The sequence below is a fragment of the Cnephaeus nilssonii genome (genome assembly GCF_951640355.1).
Source record: "Cnephaeus nilssonii genome assembly, chromosome: 9".
NCBI lineage: Eukaryota > Metazoa > Chordata > Mammalia > Chiroptera > Vespertilionidae > Cnephaeus > Cnephaeus nilssonii.
Genome location: NC_137080.1, coordinates 54,559,435 through 54,575,461, shown reverse-complemented (window position 1 = coordinate 54,575,461; position 16,027 = coordinate 54,559,435). Strand labels below are relative to the sequence as shown.

Sequence of the window (16,027 nt, the reverse complement as noted above, 5' to 3'; positions counted from 1 at the left end):
CCCCAGTGGGGGGTGTGCAGGAGGCAGCTGATCGATGTTTCTCTCTCATCAATGTTTCTAGCTCTCTATCCCTCTCCCTTCCTCTCTGTAAAAAATCAATAAAACATATTAAAAAAAAAAAAAAGATAGCTGCCCCTATGTGGTCAAAGATCCTGCCCCCATGTGGACACAAGATGGCCAGCAGGGGAGGGCAGTTGGGAGGGACCAGGCCTGCAAGGGAAGGCAGTTGAGAGGGACCAGGCCTGCAAGGGAGGGCAGTTGGAGGCGATCAATCCTGCAGAGGAGGGCAGTTAGGGGTGACCAGGCCAGCAGAGGAGGGAAGTTGGGGGCAAACAGGCTGGCAGGGGAGCAGTTAGACATCAATCAGGCTGGCATGGGAGTGGTTAGGGGGTGATCAGGCTGGCAGGCAGAAGTGGTTAGGGGCAATCAGGAAGGCAGGCAGGCGAGCAGTTGGAAGCCAGCAGTCCTGGATTATTAAGAGGGATGTCCGACTGCCCGTTTAGGCCCGATCTACTGGGATCGGGCCTAAACGGGCAGTCGGACATCCCTTGAGGGGTCCCAGATTGGAGAGGGTGTAGGCTGGGCTGAGGGACACCCCCTCCCGCCCCCGTGCACGAATTTCGTGCACTGGGCCTCTAGTACTTTATAAACTATTAACATTAGTAATACCATCAAATAAACATAAATACATTCTAGCAAGTAATTTCTTGATTATTGGAAGTTGGTGATTTATAAACTCAGAAAACCACTTTTTTTAAAATATATTTTATTGATTTTTTACAGAGAGGAATAGAGAGTTAGAAACATCAATGAGAGAGAAACATCAATCAGCTGCATCCTGAACACCCCCTCTCTGAAATCAATAAAGAAATATATTTAAGCCGAAACCGGTTTGGCTCAGTGGATAGATCGTCAGCCTGCGGACTGAAGGGTCCCAGGTTCGATTCCGGTCAAGGGCATGTACCTTGGTTGCGGGCACATCCCCAGTGGGAGGTGTGCGGGAGGCAGCTGATCAATATTTCTCTCTCATCGATGTTTCTAACTCTCTGTCCCTCTCCCTTCCTCTCTGTAAAAAATCAATAAAATATATTTAAAAAAAAAAAGAAGTCCCCCAGCCCTGACTGCTCAGTGGTTAGAGCATCAGCCCTTGAACCAAAGGGTCATGGGTTCAATTCCCTGTCAAGGGAACGTACCTCAGTAGCATTTCATTCCCCAGCCCCATTAGAGGTGTGTGTGTGAGGCAACCAGTCGATGTGTCTCTCTCACAGCAATGTTTCTCTCTCTCTCTCTCTCTCTGTCTCTCTCTCTCTCTTTCTCTCTCCCCTCCCCTATTTTCCCCCGCTTCCACACTCTCTCTAGAAGTCAATGGAAAAAATATCCTTGGGTGAGGATAAAAAAAAAATCCCCCAAATATAGAAATGATAGAAGTTTGCAAATAAATAAATATTTAACCTGTCAAAGAAATAACCAAGCAACTATTCACAATACCCTCCTTACACTGTACAACTGATGTCCATATAAAAAAAAAATTAAAAGTACCATCCATTTCATTAACACAGGATTCTCTCTATAATGGAAAAGTCATCTCAAGTAAGACAACTTCAAACTTAAGTCTCTTTAAGGTAATGTTCAGTACCTTCTTGTTGTTTTCTGAAGTAGGGCTGAGAATGGTCAGTTCTGGTTTACATGGCTTAGGCTTTGGAGATTCACAGGAATTAATGAAATTCATGATGAAAGGTTCCAAATGCTGACCTTTCTGTGGTAATACAGAGATCGCAGTATGAAAATCAAAAATTAAGATTATGATTTTCATTATCACATAACCCATTAAGATGTATTAATATTTAAATATGCTTTTAACTATCATATTATAGAATACACATAAATTAGTTATTTACCTCTTTCATTAGTTTTCCAGGAACAGACTTTATAATTTTCCCTGCAATTAAAAGTAAAATATTAATTGTATGAAGGGATAATATACATTGTAATTGTTTATATGAATACTTCAATATGTAATTTTAAATACTCACCTGCCAAGTAAAAAGTAAAATAATAAGAAATATTTATAATTGACCACTTCACACTTAACAGAAATCTACAATAACTATGGTAAACTTAACTATTTATATATACAACATTTGGAATTTACTGTAAAATAATCCAATTGGATTTGGGGGTGGAGAAAAAGACAACAAGAAAAGTGTTGATAACTGTTGAAATAAAGTAGAGAGTTCCTTATTCAAATTTCTCTGCTTTTTGTATATTTTAAATTTTCCATAAAAAACATTTTCAGCCCTAACCGGTTTGGCTCAGTGGATAGAGTGTCAACCTGCGGACTGAAGGATCCCAGGTTCGATTCTGGTCAAGGGCATGTACCTTGGTTGCGGGCACATCCCCAGTCAGGGTTGTGCAGGAGGCAGCTGATTGATGTTTCTCTCTCATCGATGTTTCTCTCTATTCCTTGCCCTTCCTCTCTGTAAAAAAAATCAATAAAATATGTTTTCTTAAATGTTTCGCCCTGGCCGTTTGGCTCAGTGGATAGAGTATCGGCCTGCAGATTAAAGGGTCCCAGGTTCAATTCCAGTCAAGGGCATGTACGTTGGTTTCAGGCACATCCCCAGTGGGGAGTGTGTAGGAGGCAGCTGATCGATGTTTCTCTCTCATCGATGTTTCTAACTCTCTATTCCTCTCCTTTCCTCTCTGTAAAAAAAATCAATAAAATATATATATTTTTTAAATGTTTTCAAAAGATTTTAAACAATGGTGAATATATAAAGGTAAATTAAAGTATACAAAAGTTCATCAAAAGAAAAAATTTTTTAAATCTACATTTAAATTGGCTATTTGAGTAATTTATATTCTATATTTTCGATTAAGTACTTTCTAATCCAAAATTTCTTCTTGATTTTATCTCTAGGTTCTCATGTTATAAAATGCCAAATTTCTTAAGATTTTCTCAAGCATTTAGAAATGACTGCAAAAATAAGTCAAAGTTGACAAATAGCACTTAAATTTCTTTCAATTTAGAAAAAAAGTAGACTTATGGCAATAGGGAGAGAGATAATAAATAGAAATTAAAAACTGAAATTGTTTTATGACATGCAAACCATCCAATCAGGCTATTTCTCTTTGGTACCCCCATAAACCACTCCTCCCTCTTAGAATTTCCAAATGTCCTTAAATTACAGGGCTTCATTCTATGCTTTTCTCTCTAGTACATGCTCTTCTTGAGCCAAATGATTTGCTCAATCTGATTTCAAATAACATTCAAATCTACTCCTTGCCTATCTCTTGGCCTCTCCTGCCTTATAAGACATCAATTAAATTCTATAAACTCAGCAAGTTCAGAACTGCTCTTAATTTATTTCCTGTATCAGCAAGTAACAGCATTCATCCAGTTGTTTAAATAGAAACCTGGTTCACTTTGAACGTTTCTTCTCCTTCAGTCAAACCTTCAGTAACCAGGTCTACCCAATTCTATCCCCTATACCCGTGGTCGGCAAACTACGGCTCACGAGCCACATGTGGCTCTTTGGCCCCTTGAGTGTGGCTCTTCCACAAAATACCATGGCCTGGGCAAGTCTATTTTGAAGAAGTGGCATTAGAAGAAATTTAAGTTTAAAAAATTTGGCTCTCAAAAGAAATTTCAATCGTTGTACTGTTGATATTTGGCTCTGTTGACTAATGAGTTTGCCGACCACTGCCCTATACTATGTCCTCACATTTTCCCCTGATTAGAAGAAACCTCACACACACACACACACACATACTAAATACGTTGGCTCAACTAAATATATTCATTTGGATACAGATAAAAGCTAAATGCCTACTTGTAATATATAACTAATTCATTTAGGTCTACAAAGACTTAAGATTACATTATGTAAAATATATTGAGAAATACTTCTTTTCTTCCATTAGTATCTTTAACAATTTTATTTAAACTTTTCCAGATTATATTAGCTTGGTTTATATTTAACTTTATATAAAAGAAGTCATGCTGTACATATTATTTTGTGTCTTGCTTCTTTAATTCAATATGTTTTTAAAATTATCGACACTGCTGCAAGAAGCTACATGCTATAGGTATTCATTGCTATAAGTATTCATTTTATGAATCTACCATAATTTATCTGTCCATACTATTGCTGATGAACATTTGCATTATTTCCAGTTTGGGCTATTATAAACATTGCTGCTATGAACATTCTTAAATATAAATATACTAGAGGCCCAGTGCACAGATAGGGTCCTTAGGCCTGGCCAGCGATCAGGGCCGATTGGGGCCTTCCAGCTGTTGACCAGAGCCTTCCTTTGTTCTGCACCACCCCCTGGTGGTCAGCACACATCATAGCGAACGATCGGTCTCCTGGTCAAACTTCCGCAGGGACAATTTGCATATTAGGCTTTTATATATATATAAATGCTGGGTCATTTAGTTTTATACCAAACTTTTTTCAAGTGGTTTCCACCTTACAATTCCTACTAACAGTATATAAGAAGTCCTTCATTACATAAACCCTTTTTCTAAATTAATCTGAAAATGCTGATTCTTTTATGTTTATCCTCTTATATATGATTCTCTAATTCAACTTACCAAGATTTACATCTGGTAGTATCTTATCAAGAAATTGTGTTTCTCCACCATTGGGGGAGAGGAAATCTGCCAGAAGTTGACTATTGCTCAGCTCTGGATGCTGCAGAAGTTTCTTGAATGAATAAAATAAGAAAAAAGTTTAAATATCTAGAAGGATAATCAAAACTATTTTAAAATAATTTTTAAACCAAGAAAGCAATTTTAAATCCTCAAAAGCTATTTCATATTCAGAATAATAATAAAACTATAGCCCAGCTGGCATGGCTCTGTGGTTCAGCATCAACCTATGAACCAGGAGGTCACAGGTTCGATTCCTGGTCGGGGCACATGCCTGGGTTGCAGGCTCGATCCCCAGTAGAGGGAGTGCAGGAGGTGGCCAATCCATGATTCTCTCTCATCATGGATGTTTCTATCTTTCTCCCTCTCCCCTCCTCTCTGAAATCAATAAAAATATATTAAAAAATAATAATAATAAAACTATATTTATAGAAAGAACAGTATCATCATATAGCAGATAAGCCCTCAACCTCTACAGTCAGACATGAATGGGTTTTAATTCTGATTCTTCTATGTGTTAGCTTGGTGTCCCTAGAAAAGTTCCTAAATTGCCTAAGAGTCAGTTACTGCATGCATAAAATGCAAATAACACTACCTACTTTATAATGTTGTTTTATAAAGCATTTAGAGCCTACCTGATACATAGGAAGGAAATTAAACATCAGCTAATATTATTTCTCTGTTTTTCAACTCTAAAACAATTATTACAATATCATACAACTACCTTGATAATTAAAAGAAGTTGGCATAAGAAGTTAGCAAAAACTAAATGTGGAAATGTTAAATAACTTGGAAAATCTGTTGTCCAGTCTTCCTATATTGACTTGTAAGAATATAGCCAAAACTTTAAAGCCAAAACTAACCCAATCTTGCCTAATATTCAGTTTTGTAACTACAAAAGAGTCACAAAACTTAATGAGCAGAAATCTATAGGGTCGGGCAAAAATAGGTGTACAGTTGTAAGTACACAAAACAGTTTATTCTTGTATTATTATTATTTATTAATTATTGTATCATTTTCCATAGAACTATAAACCTACTTTTACCCCACCCTGTATTAGATAAATTACCAGTAATGTAAACTTTAACTCCATATTACCAGAAAATATTTCTTCTAGAATGAGGTACTCTAGAGTTCTTAGAAAGAAGTAATTGGTTCAAGTAATGGGTTAATGATATCAGTAAAGACACAGGTTAACACTACTATGTGTTGTGTTCAAATATCCTTGTAGTAAATAATTAATTCATATTTCAATTTTTATACCACCAAAAGAATTATGTAAAAAATGCTTTCAAAGTATTCAACAGTTCAAATACAGAAAATAAAATTTAAATACCTCTTTATACTGTTGAATATTTTTATTTTATAAGGTACTTATTTTTGGCTATAAGGTAACCAAATTTAACTGAGTTAACACTTAATAAAAATGACAAAAGTGCATGTTCAAATAAAAAAGATGTTTTAAAAAATAGAACAGAAATATCCACTCTGGTATTATGCACTTGATTAAAGAAAGATGGTTATTAATTTTAGAGAAGTCTCAAGCAAGTAACTTTTAAGCTGAATGTACCAATAATAATAATAAAAAATACCAGTTGCATTGTTTACATAACACAATGATCACAGACTGAGAAAAAGAGAATTCACTTCCAAGTGGTAAATAGTAGAGAGTCAGGATATCCCAAGAAACTGGAAAAACACCTTCAAATTTAAAAAGAAAAAGAAGGAATAAACAGGAGGGAAGATTCTGAAGTTCAGAAGTGCTGAACAAAAAATCAAAGAATAAGACAAAAATAAAAACTATTTAGTATTCTTAGAATGTATTTAATCTTTTACACTAAAGTTTTTGTTTCTTTCTTTTAATTTCCCACACCAAAACTAAGCCTAACATAAGACTTTCTTTCTTCTAGGAAAATATCTGGTATTTCTTTAGTTACAAATTTTTTTCAAATATACTCTTGACAATAATTCATCTTCACATAAAAAATTTAAATAAAAGAATTTTAGAAATCAACATTGATGAGTATTTATAAAGCAAAGCATATATATATATATATATATATATATATATATATATATGAGAAAAAAAGACAAATCAGAGAATGCTATGATTAGCAAGCAATATTCTAAATTAAGTTGGTGCTATACCTGTAAATATTCTTGAAATTCTTCTCTCTTTGACTTTAAGAACTCATAATTTTTGGGACCAATGATTCTCTTGGAAGGAAGCTGGGCATCAGGAAATGTGCCTGAAATTAATATATCTGAAAGTTATTACTATAAATTGCTACTACATTAAAAACCTAATTTATAATATACTATAACAAATTCGTATCCACAATGCTGCCTTGTAGAGATGTGTTATTATCCTTTAAATAATCTTGGCAAAACCAGAGAGCATAGGAATTCAAACCAAAGAACTTGAGTCTATTGATATCCAAAATATCACCACTCTTTTACTGACACAGATATATTTAACCTTCTATATTAGTTTTTTTTTAAAGCTTCAAAAAATTATCATGAGATTATTTTGAAATCAGTGAGATTTTATTAGACAAAATCTTACTAAAGAAATACCTATTTTCTCATGGGAAAAAAATTATATTGCCAATGCTATATAAGCTTAAAAACCATAAATGTACTTTCTCAGACAGGGCTGACTTTGGAAATTTTAGTACTGAAAGAGAAAAATAATGTTGGGAATCCAACCAACTTTGATTAATCTGGGATTTGAAAGTATGAAGAAAAATGATCTTCTCTCAACTCTAAACCAAAGGAAAAGTTCTCAGAGAAAGAACAAGACAAGGATAGCATTGCATGAGATTGGCAGAGACAAAGAGAAAATAATTTAAAGACAAGTACAACATCAAAATGTAGGCAAAAAGTATGGAGTGGAACCTTGCATATTTTTAGCTTCCTATAGTCTCTTTATCATGGGATTTGCTCTTATAGTAAGGTAAAGAAGGTTCCCTGCTCTTCTCAATTTAGAACCAACCTGATTTTGGATCAGGGGACATTACACAGAGCTTTTTTAAAATAAAAGGATTCAGAATACATACATCAAACCCACCAACCTACATACAAAATGACTGGAAATACTTAATAATTATATCCCTGCTATTAACTAATATAAGTGTGTAGATAGGAGAGATTGGGAGGGGAGAAGAACAAAAAAGGAAAAGCGCTCTCCTTTTCTGATTGATCTATTCTCAAAAGAAACATTTATCTACAAGTTTGCTTTCCATATCTAAATATAAAAACTAAATTAAAACATTTGCCAGATATTTGGCCCTGGCTGGGTGGTTCAGTTGGTTGGAACATCATCCCTTAACACCAAAAAACATTTGCCATGATGCATGGTACACATGTCTACCAAGAAAGGTAATAGTAAAATAAGAGCAACTCTGAAATGTCTGGTTTAAATTATCCATACATCAAGTTAAACAAAAATAAAATTGGAAAGAGAACCTTTTCTAAAATACAGTTTAAAAATAGCTATATTTTACATTTTAATATTATTATTTGAAAAGCAATGTATGTGTACTGTAAAAATTTATAAAATATCCCTAGCTGGTTTGGCTCAGTGGATAGCCCATGGACTGAAGGGTTCCGGGTTTAATTCTGGTCAAGGGCACGTATCTCGGTTGCAGGCTCAATCCCTGGCCCTTGTGTGCAGGAGGCAACCAATTGATGAGTCTCTCTCACATCAATGTTTCTCTCCCTCTATCTCTCCCCCTCCCTCCCATTCTCTCTAAAAATCAATGGAAAAATATCCTCAGGTGAGGATTAACAAAAAAATAACATAGCAACAACAAATTAATAAAATATAAACAAGCAGAACTAAGATAAAAACAGGATGTCCTATTATCAAATGTACATAGGTATCACTGTTACATTTCCTTGTTACTATTACTTAAAATTAAAAAATTAATCTGGCTCAACAACTTTCAAGAAAGCTAAGGCTGAAATGTAATGTTTTATACAAAAAGGACAACATACCATGAAATTCCGTTAGTTTTGATTCAAGTACATAGAATTCAAGATATCTTCTATAGACAGACCAATGTTCAGGCTCATGCCCAACTGTAAATTGAATGAACACACAGGAAGGGAGAGGGATAGAGAGTTAGAAACATCAATGAGAGAGAAACATCGATCAGCTGCCTCTTGCACACCCCCCACTGGGGATGTGCCCGCAACCAAGGCACATGCCCCTGGCTGAATCGAACCTGGGACCCTTGAGTCCGCAGGTCAATGCTCCATCCACTGAGCCAAACCGGTCAGGGCTATTATGATATACTTTTAAATATTTCTCTGATCAATGTTTCTCTCTCATCGATGTTTCTCTCTCCCCCTCTCCCTTTCTCTCTGTAAAAAAATCAATAAAATATATTAAAAGTATATCATAATAAATCATTCAAAAGATAAAAGTTAATACATGCTCACATAAATTGTATGGATGGGGTTTATAGCTGAATAGTCAAAAGTTTTAAATAATTCCCTGAGAGACCAAAGCCAGGTTTTAAGTACCAGGCACAGGAAGGAATTGAACCCAGAAGCTAACGAGGGTCTTTCTCATTCTCTCCAACACTTAAAATACCAATCAGTAGAAATAGCAGGCAAAAGATGCAAACAAAACTATGCTTAAAATCAGACTATAATATCGACAATGGCTTATCTGTACACTTATTAGAATGTTGAGATAGAACTGCAACTAGCAAAACTGAATGGTAAAACTACAACAAAATCAAGTAGCAGTGACTCAGAACTGGATAGAGCAAGACCCTGCCCGGTATTAGCTACAAGAAAAATCATAGCTAGCTACTCTGAGCATTCTTCCTTCCTCGTTCCTATGTTTTATGTTCTTGAAATAGGATCAGCTTCTGAAAAAAATAAAAAATAAATAAAACTTTTTGAAAAAGAAATAAGGGGAATTATTAGCACTGACCTTCATACTATCAGCCAATCGTTCCCCTCTCTTAACCCTTTCCTAACATTGCCACTTTTTTCCTTCTTTCATCACAGATAGTTTCTCTCTTCCTGAGTTCAACTTTATCTTTCTGTTCATTTCCAACTTTGACGTGCTTTTGTTTTACAAGAATGCCCCATCTCTTAGACAAAGCCTAGGGTGGGGACTGTTGAACTCCGTATGGATGCTATTTACTCAATATTACAATCTATGTGTAAAACAACCAAAAGAAAAAAGATAGCAAAACATGAACAAAACTTGTAAAGTTGTGTTTAATCATATATTTTTATCAGTTCTAATTTGCCGACAACAATGGAGGAGAAATGCTGTCTTAATTAAGTTGGTATAATATCTGATATAGTGCTATGTGCATTAATAATAGCCAATTAAGTATAATGGCTAATGATGATGGGAGCAAAACCATTAAAAGAACATTATATAAAACTAGAGGCCCAGTGCACAAAATTTGTGCACAGGTAGGATCCCTAGGCGACCAGGGCCAATCTTCCCTGGCTGCTGGCATCCGGCCCCGCCCCCAGTTCCCCGTTCCCCATCAGGCAATCAGAGCCTGCCAACCGGAGGGAGGAACCAAGAGGCTGGCCGGTTCCCGCCCGCTCACCAGCCCTGCCCCCCGGCCACCAGTCATCCTCAGTGTGTGGGGTGACTGGCAGGGGATCGGGATCCCACTTGCTCCCACCCGCCTTGGCCTGGCACTGCCCACATCCACCACCATACCCTGCCAGTTCCCTGTTTCCCATCAGGCGATCGGAGCCTGCCAGCCAGGGGGAGGGACCAAAAGGTTGGCCAGCAGGTGGGCTGGGGGTAGCTCCTACATTGAGAGTCTGCCCCCTGGTGGTCAGTGCGCATCATAGCGACTAGTCATTCTGCCAGCCGGTCGATTTGCATATTATGCTTTTATATATATACTAGAGATCCAATGCATGAATTCGTGCATGGGTGGGGTCCCTCAGCCTGGCCCACGATCGAGGCCTATCAGGGGGCCAGCCAGCCAGGGGGAGGCACTGCGGGAGGTTGGCTGGCCAGCCCCCCCAATCAGGGTCAACAGGAGAGCCAGCTGGCCAGGGGGAGGAGCCATGGGAGGTTGGCCAGCTGGGGGGAGGGGCCACAAGAGGTTGGCTGGCCATGGGAGGTTGGCTGTGGGAATGCACTGACCACTAGGGGGCAGCTCCTGCGTTGAGCATCTGCCCCTGGTAGTCAGTGAGCATCATAGCGACTGGTTGACCAGTCGTTCCAGTTGTTCTGGTCGCTCAGTTGTAACAGTTGCTTAGGCTTTTATATATATAGATATGCCTTGTTGGGTTGTTAGATATCTTGCTGATTGAAAAAATTAATTAATTAATTAACTAGTAATAGAGATAACCTAGAAAATCCTAAGCTTTCATTCAATTTCCTGTTCTAGACAAGTACCTTCCTTTTGGATATGTAGTTATACTCAATAGTTATAAATGACAAAATGTTTGTCATTCCTGATAAATACAGACTAACCAGAACCTTTTATGAAAGGTACTCATAAAGCTTCCTACCTGCTCGTCTATCATTTCTTTCAACATCAATACAAAACACAGGTATCCTTTCCTTTTTGTCCTTCCTTTCAGAGGAGGGATCTTCAAAAAAGTCTACATATGGAATGCTAATTTTCCATGCAGCAAGGTTTCGGGGAGTATTAGGTGTGCTCACAGCTTCCACTGGAGAATCATCTTCCATTACAACAATACCTTCTTCAATCTGGAAAAAAAACACCAGGAAAAAAGTAATATTTCTAGGACTTTCAGACCTGAGATACAACTATAAAATAATATGTCCACATAAATTCTATAATTTTTAATACTTTTGAGATTAGATGATATCAAATTTTCTACTGAAAATATATACATAACAAATAACAAGTTAACAGCATCAACTCCAGGTTTTGTTACATCACCTATAAGTGAATATTCAATAGAAAATAGATACTTCAGATTACTGTAAAAGATATTAAAAACACACAAATATAGAAAAAATATTTAATTTTGGTAATAAAAAGTAAAAATTAATGTACTGATACTTTTTAATTTAGGGATATAAAATTTTATAAATGTAAACAGCCATGGATGGAGATTATACAAATAAATTGGATATGTGATACATATTGCTGGTTACTAAATATACTGGCACAACCCTTCTAAAAAGCGTTTTTGACACTGTATATTTATAAAGAGCCATAAAACAGTTTCAACCAAGTAATTCCATTTCTGGGAATTTTTTCTAATAAAAGTATTTACTCCAAATGAATTTTTTAAACTGGGAAAAAGGCACAAGTATTTACTGCAGCATTAACTAATATAAAATTAGAGAAGAGGTCTGAAAGGGACCTACCTCTATAAAATTAAGATTGTTTTTTAATCTCCTGGCTTCTAAAATATTAACAAAATTAAATGTTTAGAACAATAAATATTTTTATAATATTACTTGAAGAACAATTATTTTTTAAAAATAAACATGTTCTCAAAATATACACAAAGAAAGAAGGAAAAACTGTCTCTACCTCATTAAATTGAAAGAGAACCTCGGGAGTGGCATAGTATATCTACACCTGGTCAGCAAGATCTCTGACTCATGTTAAAGGGGGCAAAATATTATAGATAAACACACTTTTTAAGGCAATGAATCAAAGGTTGTAACACTTAAGAAAATTCTAGAGCCTAATCAGAGCAAACAAGGCGATGGAGGCAAATTTATTTCCAGAATTCTAGCACCCTACCTTCACTCTCAGGTCTACTTCTCTTCCCATACCTCTCTTTTAAGTGATTCTTATCCTCCCCATACAATCCCTTAGCAATTACCCCTTTTTTTGTTCTTGTCCTAAAATGGCTTTCCATAATCTCCAATAAGACCATTGGTGATCTTGGGACTTCTTAATGTTCTGTTGAAAACAAAAGTCCTCAAGACCTAAAAACATAAAACTATAAAGAGAGATAATAGATGTTGCTTTTTGAGACAAGACTATCTCCTTATAAACCTGGAAGAAAAACATAAAGAAAGCATGTGTGAGGAAAATACCCACTCCACTGTTTGGAACCTGAGGTACGGGGGTAGCATTCGATGATTGCAACTGTATTTTTGTTCATGGATTTAGCTTCTGAGAAGAGAAGGTAAAATGAATCGTAAAATAATAGAAAATTTGTTTAACCAGCTAAAATGGAGCCGGTCACCCTTAGGTGCACAGGATGATGCTCAACCAACTGAGCCACACCAGCCAGGACTACCCCTTCCTTTCTTTTCAGAGTATTAGAGATTACTTTCCCCTCTTCTCCTACTTTCCATTATTACTATCTTTGGTTCCAATCAAAAATTTCCTTGTGCCACTACAAAAGAGAACTCTCTCAGCTTTTTACAGCTTGTATTTCAAATAATCAGGAAGAACAAAAAAATAAAAAGTACATCTTCCCCAACAAAAATTATGTATTGAGAAGTTCACAGTAACATAGGAAAATTTTTTTTGTTATTGTATTAAGTGGGGAGAGAGCAGGACAGCAAACTATATATATAATATAGCCTAATCAATGGCAGTAGAAAGGAATTTTTTTTTTTTTTACAAAGAAAATCACCAAAATGTTAATAGAAGTTATTGGGTGATAGGCTTATGGGTGGTATTTTAAATTTTTTCCACTTTTCTATATTAGTTTAAAAATTGAGATTATAATATACTAAAAATTTAAAAATATAAATAACTTGTGGGCACATGACACGGTACATAATACCCAAACATCACCATTTAATTATCATCACAGAACAAATCTCACTACATTATATTTGAACAGAAATCACTTTTTGATTGACACCAGAATTCTAGAAGCAACTGGTGGACTTGAGTTTTTTCCCCCCTGTGGGATAGTTTGTAAGGGTTGGCAGAGAAGTTCCAGGCGGGGGGTGGGGGGGTGGGGGGATCACTAAAGGTAGTAATGACATTGTTTCTGTTTTTCAAATCAATAAAATAATTTAACTGTGTTTCATTTGAAAGCCTCTAAGCTTATGGTGGTAAGGCTCAGATGCCCATGGCCCACCATCCCCCAGCTAAGGGCCCCACTGAACAGGGCTAGCTGCTGAGGTGGCTTTGACCCTTTCCGTTTTTAACTGTTTGATTTATATTTTTATCTGTTAAAGACAGGCAGTATAATGAGCACGGACATTAAGAAATAACCAACAAATACAGCATGTGAAAGTGATAATTCAGCAACATGAATTTCACCAGGAACGAATTGGCATATCTCTGACCAAAATTTTTATGCAGCATATACAGGTGTTGAGAACTTCAAGAACTAATGTTAACATGGAAATGTAATTATTATAATTCCTGATTAGGGTTATCATTTGATGGGAATAAAGCTTATATCCATGCAGCTTATTTCAAATAGCAATATGAAAACTATCACTTGAAAATAAAACAATCTTACCTAATAAAAGAGAAACATGCAAATTAACCATCACTCCGCTACACCCACAGCCAATCAGAGTGAGTATGCAAATTAACCCAATAAAGATGGAGGTTAATTTGCATATGCAGGCATGGAGAGGTGTGAAGCCTGCTATGAGGGGAAGGGGGGCGGTGGAGGGAGCTACTGGAGTGGTGCTCCAGACAGAAGCAAGGACTTGCGGCTCTGGGCGGCCCGGGAGTGGGGATGTGCCAGCCCCCGGGCAGCTGGGGTGGGGAGCGGGGACTTGCTGGCTCCCGGGCCGCTGGGAGTGAAGCCAGGGGAAGGAAGGCCTATTCTTGCACGAATATCATGCAATGGGCCTCTAGTCATAAAAATAAACCAGTACATCTTTGTAAAGTGCTCAATATATCATTTTATAAAAGCAGTTTTTAATCTGTTTTCCAAGTTGAATATGTAGTTAAACATCAGTATTCATTTTCATATTTGGTTTACCAATCTGAGTATTCATTTAGAAATTTGTTGAAAAGTCATAATGGTTTTGGTTTTTTTTTCAAAATTACAGTATCTTGAACACTGAAAAAAATAAAAAAATAAAAAAATAAATAAACATTGTTTTGAAAAAAAGACTCCTTACTCTGGTTTACTGTCTTTATTCTACCTACACTTTTAAGGAAAAACAAGGCTTAAAGAGAAAAAAGAATTCTGTGTTTGGCTCAGTGGCTAGAGCGTTGGCCTGCGGACTGAAAGGTCCCAGGTTCGATTCCGGTCAAGGGCATGTACCTTGGTTGCGGGCACATCCCCAGTAGGAGGTGTGCAGGAGGCAGCTGATTGATGTTTCTCTCTCATCAATGTTTCTAACTCTCTATCCTTCTCCCTTCCTCTCTGTAAAAAATTAATAAAATATATATTTTTTTAAATTCTGTATCTTGATTATCGAAAGCAGTGGTTCTCAACCTTTCTAATGCTGCAACCCTTTAATTAATACATTTCCTCATGTTGTGGTGACCCCCAACCATAAAATTATTTTCGTTGCTACTTCATAACTGTAATTTTGCTACTGTTAATGAATCGTAATGTAAATATCTGTGTTTTCCAATGGTCTTAGGCGACCCTGCTAGCAGTTCTCAACCTGTGGGTCGCAACCCACAGGTTGAGTGAGAACCGCTTCTGTAGAGCCTAAGACCATCGGAAAACACAGATATTTACATTACGATTCATTAACAGTAGCAAAATTACAGTTATGAAGTAGCAACGAAAATAATTTTATGGTTGGGAGTCACCTCAACATGAGGAACTGTATTAAAAGGCCGCGGCATTAAAAGGTTGAGAACCATTGATCTAAAGAGAAAAAAAGGGTTAAATAAGATTTTCTTCGATTTAAATTATGAAGAATCAGTGAATCTCCTAAACAATTCATCATTGCAATCAGAAAGAGGTCAAAAGAAAGAAGTAAAGAGGTAAAGAAGAAATTTATTTACTCTCTTTTCTCCCATCTTTTTCTTAGTTATTACCAATTCCCTCACTACTATTCATTCCTTTTACACCCAGGTTAGTGGATTGCTTAGAGGCAAAGTCTATGTCTTAATCATCCTTTTATTTCCAGTGCTCAAAGTCACTAAAAGGTAAATTGAGGATTCAGGATCAATAAAGATTTGTTAAACAAATAAAAAGTACAAATAAGATAGTATTTGCGTTTATGGAACTAACTAATTGATAGGGAAGACAATCATAAACATATAATTTCAAATAAAGTAAGGTATATGCTTCAACATATGATCTAATAGGAACACAAAAGAGGAAATGTTCAGTTCTACTTGGGGTCTCAGGTAAGGGATCATGGGGTGGGCATTTCAAGACCAGCATGTGCAAAAATATAGAGAAATAACAGCATGGTGGGTATAACGTGCATATAAATCAACTGGGGATCCTATTAAAATCCAAATTATGGCCAAAACCGGTTTGGC

General features: G+C 36.4%; 1 protein-coding gene across 2 annotated transcripts in view; it reads right to left on the bottom strand.

Annotated features, from left to right (window-relative positions):
* Nucleotides 1-16,027, bottom strand: part of SNX14 (sorting nexin 14) — a 65,278-nt gene that overhangs the window by 6,998 nt on the left and 42,253 nt on the right. For both annotated transcript variants that reach the window (XM_079780529.1, XM_079780530.1), the window contains exons 17-22: nucleotides 11,172-11,373; nucleotides 8,658-8,741; nucleotides 6,807-6,907; nucleotides 4,601-4,712; nucleotides 1,899-1,939; nucleotides 1,637-1,756 (exon numbers count right to left, since the gene is read on the bottom strand). In XM_079780529.1, the coding sequence (XP_079636655.1) occupies nucleotides 1,637-1,756; nucleotides 1,899-1,939; nucleotides 4,601-4,712; nucleotides 6,807-6,907; nucleotides 8,658-8,741; nucleotides 11,172-11,373 (660 nt within the window). The remainder of the gene's footprint in view (nucleotides 1-1,636; nucleotides 1,757-1,898; nucleotides 1,940-4,600; nucleotides 4,713-6,806; nucleotides 6,908-8,657; nucleotides 8,742-11,171; nucleotides 11,374-16,027) is intronic.